General features: G+C 57.6%; 2 protein-coding genes across 3 annotated transcripts in view; both read left to right on the forward strand.

Moving 5' to 3' along the window:
- Positions 1–7,328, forward strand: part of NEURL4 (neuralized E3 ubiquitin protein ligase 4) — a 13,161-nt gene extending 5,833 nt beyond the window's left edge. Inside the window, exons 14-29 of the mRNA XM_023730992.1 lie at positions 669–747; positions 1,087–1,256; positions 1,351–1,482; positions 2,294–2,439; positions 2,521–2,745; positions 2,832–2,930; positions 3,016–3,177; positions 3,360–3,524; positions 4,090–4,248; positions 4,590–4,769; positions 4,897–4,984; positions 5,079–5,186; positions 5,337–5,481; positions 5,641–5,753; positions 5,843–6,008; positions 6,659–7,328. Coding sequence (XP_023586760.1) covers positions 669–747; positions 1,087–1,256; positions 1,351–1,482; positions 2,294–2,439; positions 2,521–2,745; positions 2,832–2,930; positions 3,016–3,177; positions 3,360–3,524; positions 4,090–4,248; positions 4,590–4,769; positions 4,897–4,984; positions 5,079–5,186; positions 5,337–5,481; positions 5,641–5,753; positions 5,843–6,008; positions 6,659–6,863 — 2,342 coding nt within the window. The 3' untranslated portion in view covers positions 6,864–7,328. The remainder of the gene's footprint in view (positions 1–668; positions 748–1,086; positions 1,257–1,350; positions 1,483–2,293; positions 2,440–2,520; positions 2,746–2,831; positions 2,931–3,015; positions 3,178–3,359; positions 3,525–4,089; positions 4,249–4,589; positions 4,770–4,896; positions 4,985–5,078; positions 5,187–5,336; positions 5,482–5,640; positions 5,754–5,842; positions 6,009–6,658) is intronic.
- A 329-nt stretch (positions 7,329–7,657) lies between these two features.
- On the forward strand, positions 7,658–10,452 carry GPS2 (G protein pathway suppressor 2). Of its 2 annotated transcripts, XM_004376045.2 has the most exons (11): positions 7,658–7,770; positions 7,966–8,128; positions 8,503–8,612; positions 8,692–8,804; positions 8,932–9,011; positions 9,098–9,180; positions 9,385–9,538; positions 9,627–9,716; positions 9,818–9,897; positions 9,986–10,081; positions 10,264–10,434. In XM_004376045.2, the coding sequence occupies exons 2-11, from the start codon at positions 8,035–8,037 to the stop codon at positions 10,345–10,347; spliced, it is 984 nt and encodes a 327-aa protein (XP_004376102.1). In that variant the 5' UTR covers positions 7,658–7,770; positions 7,966–8,034; the 3' UTR covers positions 10,348–10,434. The 2 variants fall into 2 exon arrangements, with proteins under 2 accessions (XP_004376102.1, XP_023586873.1); XM_023731105.1 differs by having other exon boundaries at positions 9,818–10,081; positions 10,264–10,452.
- The last annotated feature ends 534 nt before the right edge of the window (positions 10,453–10,986 follow it).

Consider the following 10,986-nt stretch of genomic DNA (forward strand, 5'->3'; position numbering starts at 1 on the left):
GGGCGTCTGGGTGTGGGCTGGTGAGGGGCATCTGTGTGTGTGTAGACTGGTGAGGGGCGTCTGGGTGTGGGCTGGTGAGGGGCATCTGTGTGTGTGTAGACTGGTGAGGGGCGTCTGGGTGTGGGCTGGTGAGGGGCATCGGTGTGTGTGTAGGTTGGTGAGGGGCGTCTGGGTGTGGGCTGGTGAGGGGCATCTGTGTGTGTGTAGACTGGTGAGGGGCGTCTGGGTGTGGGCTGGTGAGGGGCATCTGTGTGTGTAGACTGGTGAGGGGCGTCTGGGTGTGGGCTGGTGCGGGGTGTCTGTGTGTGTAGACTGGTGAGGGGCGTCTGGGTGTGGGCTGGTGCGGGGTGTCTGTGTGTGTAGGTTGGTGAGGGATGTCTGGGTGTGGGCTGGTGAGGGGCGTCTGTGTGTGTGTGGGCTGGTGAGGGGCGTCTGGGTGTGTGTAGGTTGGTGATGGGCGTCTGGGTGTGGGCTGGTAAGGAGCGTCTGCGTGTGGGCTGGTGAGGGGCATCTGGGTGTGGGCTGGTGAGGGTGTGTATGTGGGCTGGTGAGGGGCGTCTGTGTGTGTGTAGGTTGGTGAGGGGCATCTGTGTGTGTCTTGGTGGGGGGGTGTTGCTAGAAGCCTATGGCTAGGGGATCAGCTCTAACCTACTTCTGCCTCCTCCCAGGAGTGACGGCTATTCGGCCTGAAGACCTTGAATTCCCCAACACTATGACGGACATTGATTATGATACATGGATGCTGAGGTTGGGTTGCCTGCTTTTGGGAATGGCTGGGCTGGGTGGAGCTGTCTGGGATGAGGGCATCAGGGTTTGGGGCCTCTGGTAGCCATGGGGGATCTGGCTGTTCCCTCCCTTCAGTTCTGGTAAGCCCCCCAAGCCCTCTAGGGGCTACGACCCTCCTTCCTTGTAGGTAGTTCCTGCTTTTCCCCAGGGGGAATCTCAGAGATGGAGATAGGATTGGGCTTCTGACCCAGATCAAGACCCCCAAGCCAAGGCACTTGAAGGTTCTGACAGGCAGAGACTGGGCAGGGCCTGTGTGGGATGGAGCTGGGAGGCTGACCCGCCCCTTCTGCCATACCCCAGTGGCACAGCCATCATGCAAGACGGCAACACCATGCGCAACAACTACGGGTGCGACCTGGACGCACTGGGCACGGGCGCGCGCATTGGGATGATGCGGACGGCCAAGGGTGAGCTGCACTACTTCATCAATGGCCAGGACCAGGGTGCCGCCTGCTCAGGCTTGCCTCCGGGTAAAGGTGACTACTCTGCGGCTTTCGACCAGCCTGCCTTCAGCCTGCCTTCTCCCAGGCTGTTGGGCTTCAGACTGCTTCTTTTTCCACCCAGAGGTGTATGCGGTAGTGGATCTGTATGGGCAGTGTGTCCAGGTGTCCATCACCAATGCCACCGGCCCCATGGACAACAGCCTGGCGACCAGCAACACTGCCACTGAGAAGTCATTCCCCCTGCACTCCCCAGGTTCCACCAGCAGGGAGGGAGGCGGGGGGGTTGGTTTTGCCTGTTGTGGGATTCAGCACACTCTGTCCAGGCCAGGGAAGCTGCTCAGAGACAGGCTGGCTGTGGGGGCTGCAGGCTAAAGGGAGGGAACAACCCAGTGTGGGAAGTGGTTACTCCCGGCACACAGAGCCTGGACACTCCCACCACCGAGGGGCCAGGACACCATGAGCTGGGTGTCTTAGTTGTCTAGTACTGCTATAACAGAAATACCGCAAACAGATGGCTTTAAGAAGTGGAAATTTAGTTTCTTATGGTTTAGGAGGCTAGAAGTTTGAATTCAGGGTGCTGGCTCTAGGAGAAGGCTTTCTTTGTCAGCTTTGGAGCAAAGTCCTTATCTCTTCTGAGCTTCTGCTCCTGGGTGATCTTCGTGTGGCTTGGCATCTCTGTTTCCCCGTTTCTGCTTTTCTCACTTGTTTAATCTCTTTTATAAAAGATTGACTCAAAACATACTTTACACTAATCCTGCCTCATTAACATAACAGGGACAGCCCTTTCCCAAATGGGATTATAGCCACAGGCATAGAGCTTAGAATTTACAACGCATATTTTTGGGGGACACAATTCAACCCATAACACTGGGCATATCAGGCTAGGGAGCGAGTCTTGTTCTGACCAAAAGAAGTGTCAAGAGGTTCCTGAAGGAGTAATGGCAGATGGGACCTTGTGTCCACTTCCTGTTTCACCCGAAACCTGTGCTCTGTCTTGTGTCAGTTTCTTGGTTGAAGCTTGCTGGCCCACTCCCACCCTTTCCTCTGGTGCTCTCTTTCCACAGTGGCTGGTGTAGCCCACCGCTTCCACAGTACTTGTGGCAAGAATGTCACCCTTGAGGAGGATGGCACAAGGGCAGTGCGTGCAGCTGGCTATGCTCATGGCCTCGTTTTCAGCACTAAGGAGCTCAAGGCTGAAGAAGTTTTTGAGGTGGGCTGTGAAGATGTGACACAGACTGCTTCTACCCTTACGCCCCCAGCTAGTGCCACCTAATTTGGTCCTGTCTTACAGGTGAAAGTGGAAGAGCTGGATGAGAAGTGGGCAGGTTCCCTCCGGCTGGGGCTGACCACCCTACCGCCAGGGGAGATGGGGGCTGGGCCAGGAGGCAGCCCAGGGCTGCCTCCCTCCCTGCCAGAGCTCCGGACTAAGACCACCTGGATGGTGTCCAGCTGTGAAGTGAGGCGCGACGGGCAGCTCCAGAGGATGAACTATGGCCGGAACCTTGAGAGGCTAGGGGTGAAGCAGCTGGCTTTGGGGACAGGCGTTGGGGTCGGGCTGGTAGGGAGAAGTGGACTGAGCACGTCCTGGCCCCTTGGTTGTAGGTGGGGAGCCGTGTGGGCATCCGTCGGGGGGCAGATGACACGATGCACATCCTGGTAGATGGAGAGGACATGGGACCTGCAGCCACCGGCGTTGCCAAGGTAGACCTAAGACCTTCCTTGGGTTTTGGGAGTGAGGCGAGAGCTCCTGTTGACCTCCGACTTTCTGTGCCTTGTGTGCCCCCAGAACGTGTGGGCTGTGTTGGATCTGTACGGGCCCGTACGGAGTGTATCTATTGTCAGCTCCACGAGGCTGGAGGAGCCAGAAGGCACCCAGCCTCCATCCCCTAGCTTGGACACCGGCAGTGAGGGCGAGGAGGATGAGGAGACCGAGGAGCGTGGCCTGGGAGTAAGAGGCTGCAGCAGGGCCTGCTGGGCTCAGGGGTGGGTGGTTGGTGGCCACTGGTGTCTCTGATCCAGGTTACCACCTGGACAGGCAGAGGCTCATGCTCAAGCTCAGCGTAAACTCAAGAGGGGTGGGTCAGGCACAGCCTCAGCCACCCTAGCAGCTCAGTCTCTTCTCCACACCAGGGCCAGAATCAGGTGGCCATTATGCCCACAGCCCTCGAGTTCTTGGAGAACCATGGGAAGAACATCCTGTTATCCAATGGGAATCGTACAGCCACGCGGGTGGCCAGCTACAATCAGGGCATCGTTGTCATCAACCAGCCTCTGGTGCCCCAACTGCTAGTCCAGGTGGGCCTTGCTTCTGTACCCCTGTTGCTTTTGTTCCAGATGTCCTAGAGCCAGCCTTCCTGGAGAAAGACCTTCCCAGGTTTAAGCAGAAGTGGCAGGCAAACCCTGTGGATGAGCTTCCTGGGCTTTTGTTCACACTCTATAGTGGGGGTTGTAGATCAGTTGCCACAGAGTTACCCCCCTGGAGTGCTAAGGGCTATGGTGAGGGAAGCAGTGAGGAGGGGCTGGGGGAGCCCAGAGGTGATGCTGGATCCTGGGTATGAGAACAGGGAAGGAGGAGGGGGCCTTTTTGCTGCAAACTGAAGGATATATCAAGGTTAGCCAGATAAAGGAAGCCCCTGGGGATGAGGGTCCCTGCAGAGAGAACAGCAGGACCAAGGCCCAAGGGGAAGGGAACAACTGAATGTGCAGTTCTGGTCCCTTCGAGCCTGAGCAGGGGCAGCATCGCGGGCCGCATGTGGGGAGGTGCCGTCTTTCCTCCCTGGTGGGTGAGAAGCCTGCTTCTGTTTGGTGGGTGACCTCTTCCCGGGAGGCCCTGACTGGGGTTAGTTGCCGTCTCTCCCAGGTGCGGATAGATTTCCTGAACCGACAGTGGACGTCTTCCCTTGTCCTGGGAGTCATCACCTGTCCACCGGAGAGGCTCAACTTCCCTGCTTCTGCTTGTGCCCTCAAACGGGCAGTCTGGCTGCTGCGGGGCCGTGGGGTCTTCCATAACGGTCTCAAGGTGAGGAGGGAGCTAGAGAGAAGGGAGAGGGCTAGGCCTCAGGAGAGGCTGGGCAAAAGGGGGAAGTCGGAGTGTTAGCTCTGGACATAGGACTGCAGGAATGAAGAGGCACTGTGCTCCAGACCTGGCCCTATACTGGGTGGGCAAGGGCAGGAGTGTCACTAACTGCTGACCCCCTCCTCCTGTCCCTGCTACCGAGAATGTTACGGCTGGGGGAATGGAAGATAACGGAAGCGAGGGGCAGCATGGAGGCAAGCCCAGGGACTGGCACTGCAGCTGGGCAGAGGCGGGGGCTGCTGGTGGAGGCTGGTTTCTGGAAGATAGCAGGTCTCTTCTCCCAGATTTTTGAGAAGTTTGGGCCAAATCTGGACACGTGTCCTGAAGGCACCATCTTGGGACTGCGGCTGGACAGCTCCGGGGGGTTGCATCTCCATGTCAATGGGGTGGACCAGGGGGTGGCTGTGACAGATGTCCCCCAGCCCTGCCATGCACTCGTGGACCTCTATGGGCAGTGTGAGCAGGTCAGTGCCAACGGGGGGGTGCTTGGGAGACTGGGCTGTTGGAGTGAGGGGCAGGCTGTGGTCAGGGAAGGGGCTTAGCAGGCCCGGAGGCTGCCCAAGCTCTGCTGACCACCCTTCTCCCCTGCAGGTGACAATTGTGAGCCCTGAACCAGGGGCTGCCACTGGCAAGGGTGCTGCAACCCAAGGGGACATGGAGAAAGCTGACATGGTGGACGGTGAGGCAGCCTGAAGGGACCAGGCTCCGACATCCACAATCCCCCACACTTGTAGGCCCTGCTCTTGTGACCAATTTCACTTCTGCTCCCTCAGGTATCAAGGAGAGTGTATGCTGGGGGCCACCCCCAGCTGCTAGCCCTCTAAAGAGCTGCGAGTACCATGCCCTTTGCTCCCGTTTCCAAGAGTTGCTGCTGCTTCCTGGTGAGTCCCCAATCCCTGCGTGAATCCACCTCATTCCCAGGCCGGTCCGGGGCCATGCCCTGAGCCCCAGAGACCAGTCGGGAGCAGGGAGTGTGGTTGGGACCCACGGCGGGAGCCACAGCGTCAAGCCCGCTGCACGCTCTTCCACAGAGGATTATTTCGTGCCTCCGCCCAAGCGTAGCTTGTGCTACTGTGAGTCTTGCCGGAAGCTTCGAGGGGATGAGGCCCACAGGCGCCGAGGAGAGCCTCCCCAGGAGTATGCCCTGCCCTTCGGCTGGTGCAGGTTCAACCTCAGGTACCTGCGGGTAGGGTCATGCATCCCCCTTACTGTTCTTTGCTTCCTTGAGAAAGGCGGGTCCCACAAGGGTGCCTGGAAGAGGTATAGGACTGCCTGTCTAGAGGTGACCTTGGGGAGCCAGTAACCATTGCTTTGCCCCATCTCTCCACCTCTTAGGGTGAATCCCCACCTGGAGGCTGGGACACTAACCAAGAAGTGGCACATGGCTTATCACGGGAGCAACGTGGCAGCCGTACGCCGGGTGCTGGACCGAGGGGAGCTGGGAGCAGGTACTGTGGAGCAGGCACAGGCAGGGCAGGCTGGGCCTGTGGGCCATGGAGGAATGAAAAGGGCTGCCTTGACCCAGTTGTTCCCACAGGCACTGCCTCCATCCTGAGCTGCCGGCCCTTGAAGGGAGAGCCTGGGGTGGGGTTCGAGGAGCCTGGCGAGAACTGTGCACCTCCTCGGGAGGAGCAGCCCCCTCCAGTGCTGCTTTCCCCCTCCCTTCAGTATGCTGGGGCGGAGACCCTGGCATCCAAAGTGCAGTGAGTACACGGAAGGTGTGGGGGGTCAGGCCAAGAGGGAGCCCCAGGGCCACTTGGTCTCTGTGCTTTGCCCTCCCCTCTCCCTACCTGGTCTTGCTGAATTCCTCAGTTTCCTGAATGTTCCTTTTTTTCATTCATTCATTGAACAAACAGCGCTTAACTTTGTACTACCTCAGTGAACAAAAAAAGGAACCCATCTCTGCAATTTATGTCATCTATCTCTAGAATGTGTTTATGTGTAATAAGTATTTAGCGTTTTTAAAGGTGATAAGAACTGTGGGGAAAAAAAGGAGAGTGAGGTGAAGTGGACTAGAAGTGCTGTTGGGGTGGGCATTAAATAGGGTAGTCAGAGTAGCATCATTCATAAGGTGAGACTTCAGGAAGATTTGAAGAAAGAAGACTTGAAAGGGGGCACAGGCAGAAGCAGGGAAGTTGAGCCTCTCTGGTGGGCAGGTGACTCCCAGGACAAGGAGGGACATACACTCTTAGCCAAGCAGGTATTGGGAGAACGATGTTAAGTATTGAGAACAGTTAGTCCCTAAGGTAGGAGTATTCTAGGAACAGCCAAGACCAGTGTGGTTGGAGCTGAGTGCACAAGAATTGAGGTGATGGGGGCCAGAGGTCTCACTCCCCTATCTCTTGCCTGACAGATTCCGGGACCCCAAATCCCAGCGCACGCACCAGGCCCAGGTGGCGTTCCAGGTGTGTGTGCGCCCTGGCTCCTACACCCCTGGGCCCCCCTCTGCTGCCCTCCAAGAGCCTCCTGACCCTCACTTCAGGCCAGCTGAACTGGAGTGGGTGACCAAGGAAAAAGGAGCCACACTCCTCTATGCCCTGCTGGTACGGGTGGAATGAGGGGTGACACCCCACTACTGCAAGCACAGTTGGGCCCTGGGCCCATGGACTCTGGGTGACGACTGCCTCCACCTCATTCAAGTGACCCATGGCATGCACCGGTGGTCAGTCTTGGCAGATGCGCAGGAGCGTGTAGGCAGGCTCGGATTTAGGTGGGAAGTGGAGCACATCTCCATGACCAGGGGCCCAGAACATCCCTCTGATGTGAGGGGGCCTGTGGGGAGCCCAGCTCCAGGCCCTGGGTACCCCTCTTCATGCACTGATTTGGGGAAAAAGACTCCCTTTCACTCCCCTCCCCATACCACTTAATTTATTTCCGTTTTTTTTTTCTGGTTACTGTGAATCCCAGAGGAGTCTCTCCCTGTGCCCCACATGAAGCTGCTTTTTCCGGGGGCCATCGGGCGGGAGTAGGGAAGGGCGGGCGAGGTAAGATGGGGCCCTCTGTACAGTTGTTACTGATTTCTAAGGAGCCAATAAACACCGTCTCAGAGTATCCGCCTCCGCCTCTTCGTTGCGCGCGCCTCGGTGGAGCCCCTACCCCCGGGGCTGCCTGCAGTGCACTGGAACCTGGAAGGGCAGACGGTGGAGCGCAGCCCCGCGAAGTAAAGGGCTGCGGGCCCGGGTCCGGCTCCAAACCACCTGCAACGGTGAGATGAGAGCCTTTCACAACCGGCCTAGAGCTGCAGCCAGGGATCGACGGGCGCCTCGCATGGCTCTGTGCTGGGACCCAGGCAGAAGGGTTTGGACGCCACGGGGACCCGTCACCCGGCGTCTCCGCCTGTTTCTCTCCACCCAACCCGCACGGCTGCCTGCATTCTTGACTCCGGAAGAACTAGACCTAGTTGCCGGATGTGACGCAAGTGGCTGAGGCGCGCAGGAGGCCGCGGAGAAAGCGAAGAGCAGGCGGGTAGGGAGGGGCCGGCGCCCGGGGCTGGCGAGGAGGGGGCGGGAACGCCAAGGCTGGAGCCCCTGGCCTCGCTCGCGCACGTGGCGGGGCCGTAGCTGCGGCCGGGCTAGGCGTCCGGGACACGTGACCGGGGCGGCGGGCGGGCGGGCTTCCTCTCGGCCGGGTGCGGTCCCCTGAGAGCCCGCCTCCCCGCAGGCCCCGTCTGAGGTCTGGCAGTCAGTGATAGAGCCGGGCGCCCACGGCCCGAGCGTCCCCAGCGGCACCATGCCCGCGCTCCTGGAGCGCCCCAAGCTTTCCAACGCCATGGCCAGGGCGCTGCACCGGCACATCATGATGGAGCGGGAGCGCAAGCGGCAGGGTGAGCTGGGGCTAAAGCGGGCGGCCCACGGGCCAGGAAGGCACCACCAGCCCAGGCCTGACGTCCATCCACGGGCAGACCCGTGTGCCGGCCGCCGAGACTGGAGAAGGGATGAACAGCCTGTCGTGTTTAGAGGCTGGGTCTATGCTCCAGAACTCTTGAGCTGGGAAGGACCTTGGAGAGCACCTAATAAAACCGTCCTCTCCCTGTCCCCTCTTTCAGGGATCGGGAAACCTATGCACTCAGGAGGGAAAGCGCTATTACCAAGGGCATACTGGAGCGTTGGGATAATTTGTTTCTGCTGGCTTTCAGTGTCTAAGTTTCTCCTATTTTAAGCACCCTGCCACTTCCCCATTCTGCTCGACTTTCTCCAGAGGAAGAAGAGGTGGACAAGATGATGGAACAGAAAATGAAGGAAGAGCAGGAGAGGAGGAAGAAGAAGGAGATGGAAGAGAGAATGTCACTAGAGGAAACTAAGGAACAAGTACGCAGTCCCTTGGTCCCTCCCAGCTCTTTCTTCCTTTGGCTTTCCTGCCTCCACCTTCTCTGTCCTCCACTTCCAGATCCTGAAGTTGCAGGAGAAGCTTTTGGCCCTACAGGAAGAGAAGCACCAGCTTTTCTTGCAGCTCAAGAAAGTCTTACATGAGGAAGAAAAACGGAGACGAAAGGAGCAGAGGTGAGTTCTGAGAGCTAAAAATAAAATTGGGAGGAAAGTGGAACTGGAGTTAGGTAACCAAAGATCAGTGTTTAATGGCAAGAGGGGGCACCTGTCCTTGACTTTGACCTGCTGCCTTTCACTCCAGCGACCTGACCACCCTGACATCAGCTGCATACCAGCAGAGCCTGACTGTTCATACGGGAACGCACCTTCTCAGCATGCAGGGTGAGGGCAAAAGAAACCTTGAGACAAAACCCTCCTGAGGGTACAGCCTCCCATTTCAGCGTCATGAAGCCCCTGTCCCTTTCTAGGGAGCCCTGGAGGACACAATCGCCCAGGCACTCTCATGGCAGCTGACAGAGCCAAACAGATGTTTGGACCTCAAGTGCTTACTGTGAGTAGAGTAGGGTTGAGTGCCTAGCTATTACTTTTTCCTACTGCTGCTTTCACCCAGACCTTGGCATCCTTGCGCTACCAGTGTTGTAATCATGAATTATTAAGCAGAGGGGGAAATGGGGCCTAGAAAGATATGCACGGGTCAGAGCGTCTGCTTTCAAGAGGGTTGACAGGCAGTTGAGTTCTTCCTCTCCCTCCGTAGACGCGGCACTACGTGGGTTCAGCAGCTGCTTTCGCAGGGACCCCAGAGCATGGGCAATTTCAAAGCAGCCCAGGAGGTGCCTATGGGACTGCTCAGCCCCCACCTCACTACGGGCCCACACAGCCAGCATATAGTCCCAGTCAGCAGCTCAGAGGTGAGTGATGGGAAGAGGGAGGCCCAAAGAGAAGAATGTTATAAATGGAATAAAAGGAGGTTCTAATGGCTGTGCCCGCCTTTCTCAGCACCTTCAGCGTTTCCTGCAGTACAGTACCTGTCTCAGCCACAGCCACAGCCCTATGCCGTGCACGGCCACTTTCAGCCTGCCCAGACAGGTGATAACACCCCACGCAGGGCCCCAGTTCCACGGGTCTTCCCTCTCTCTGTCCTATTCTCTGTTCATCCTATTTTCTGTTCATTTCACAAACTGCTCTAGGGTTTCTCCAGCCTGGGGGTGCCTTGTCCTTGCAAAAGCAGATGGAACATGCTAACCAGCAGACTGGTTTCTCTGACTCGGTAAGTGTGGATTCACAGGCGGCCAGGATACAGGCTATGCCAAGAGGCGGCCCAGGCTGCCTCAGGTCCCAATTCTGTTCTCTTTCAGTCATCCCTGCGCCCCATGCACCCCCAGGCTCTGCACCCAGCCCCTGGACTCCTTGCCTCCCCCCAGCTTCCTGTGCAGATGCAGCCAGCAGGAAAGGTGAGGATGGTAATCAAATAGAATCTCTACTGGGAAGACTGGATTGGGTAGGACAGGTGGTGCCACACCTCCCTACCCAGATTATTCGTTTCTTCATGAGGGTGGATACCAGTAAGGGTATCAAAATGGAAGAAAGGTGAGTCCATACACTGATTAAGTCCTCATGTCATTACCACTACCAGTCGGGCTTCGCAGCCACCAGCCAGCCTGGCCCTCGGCTTCCTTTCATCCAGCACAGCCAGAACCCACGTTTCTACCACAAGTGACCAGATCCTATCTTCACTCTTGCCCCCACCATGTGTGAGGGCGCCCCTCCATGTGTCCCAGACCAATAAAATCGACCTGCCACTGCCCCTGGCTGCTGCTGTTTGTGTTGCCTCCAACCCGGCTGTTTGGAACAGGCCAGGGCTGCCTAGGGGTGGAGGGGCAGCTGGCTGGTCAGATCAAGTCACTGGGACGACAGTGGGTTGCAGTTTTAACTCAGTGGCAAATTCAATTTCTGGCTTCCAGACAGCAAATTAACCCATTTATCTCAAATCCCCAAAGAAGCAGCTGAGTTGGGGACTTCATATTAAACTTGTTTTATTCAGGTTTGATTTTAACAAATGTGTCGGGGAGAGGGCCCGCAGGAAAGGGTGAAGCCCGTGGGGGCAGGGCCCTCCCAGATGCCTGAGGAGGGAGCAGGTCCCCTCCCCTCCCCTCCCCATCTAAAGGGGCTTGGGGAGAGATATACGCAGGGGAGGAGGCTGGTCCCCAGTCTGTGGGGGTGGTGTTTGGGGGAAAGGGCTACAGAGAACAGGGGACCAGACCAGGGGTAAGTGAGGGACAGGCAGAGGACCATTTGCCAGAATCCACAGCATTCCGATTCCAGATTGAATTAAAAAAAAACAAAAAAAAAAAAAAAA

The sequence above is a fragment of the Trichechus manatus genome, unplaced genomic scaffold, assembly GCF_000243295.1.
Source record: "Trichechus manatus latirostris isolate Lorelei unplaced genomic scaffold, TriManLat1.0 scaffold00040, whole genome shotgun sequence".
Taxonomy (NCBI): Eukaryota; Metazoa; Chordata; class Mammalia; order Sirenia; family Trichechidae; genus Trichechus; species Trichechus manatus.

Bases quoted from the DNA above. Each gene is read 5' to 3' on its own strand.
- GPS2 (XM_023731105.1), top strand. From the start codon at position 8,035: ATGCCCGCGCTCCTGGAGCGCCCCAAGCTTTCCAACGCCATGGCCAGG. The intron at 9,181-9,384 runs GTGAGTAGAGTA...CTCCCTCCGTAG, and splicing joins TTGGACCTCAAGTGCTTACT to ACGCGGCACTACGTGGGTTC. The intron at 9,539-9,626 runs GTGAGTGATGGG...CGCCTTTCTCAG, and splicing joins TCCCAGTCAGCAGCTCAGAG to CACCTTCAGCGTTTCCTGCA.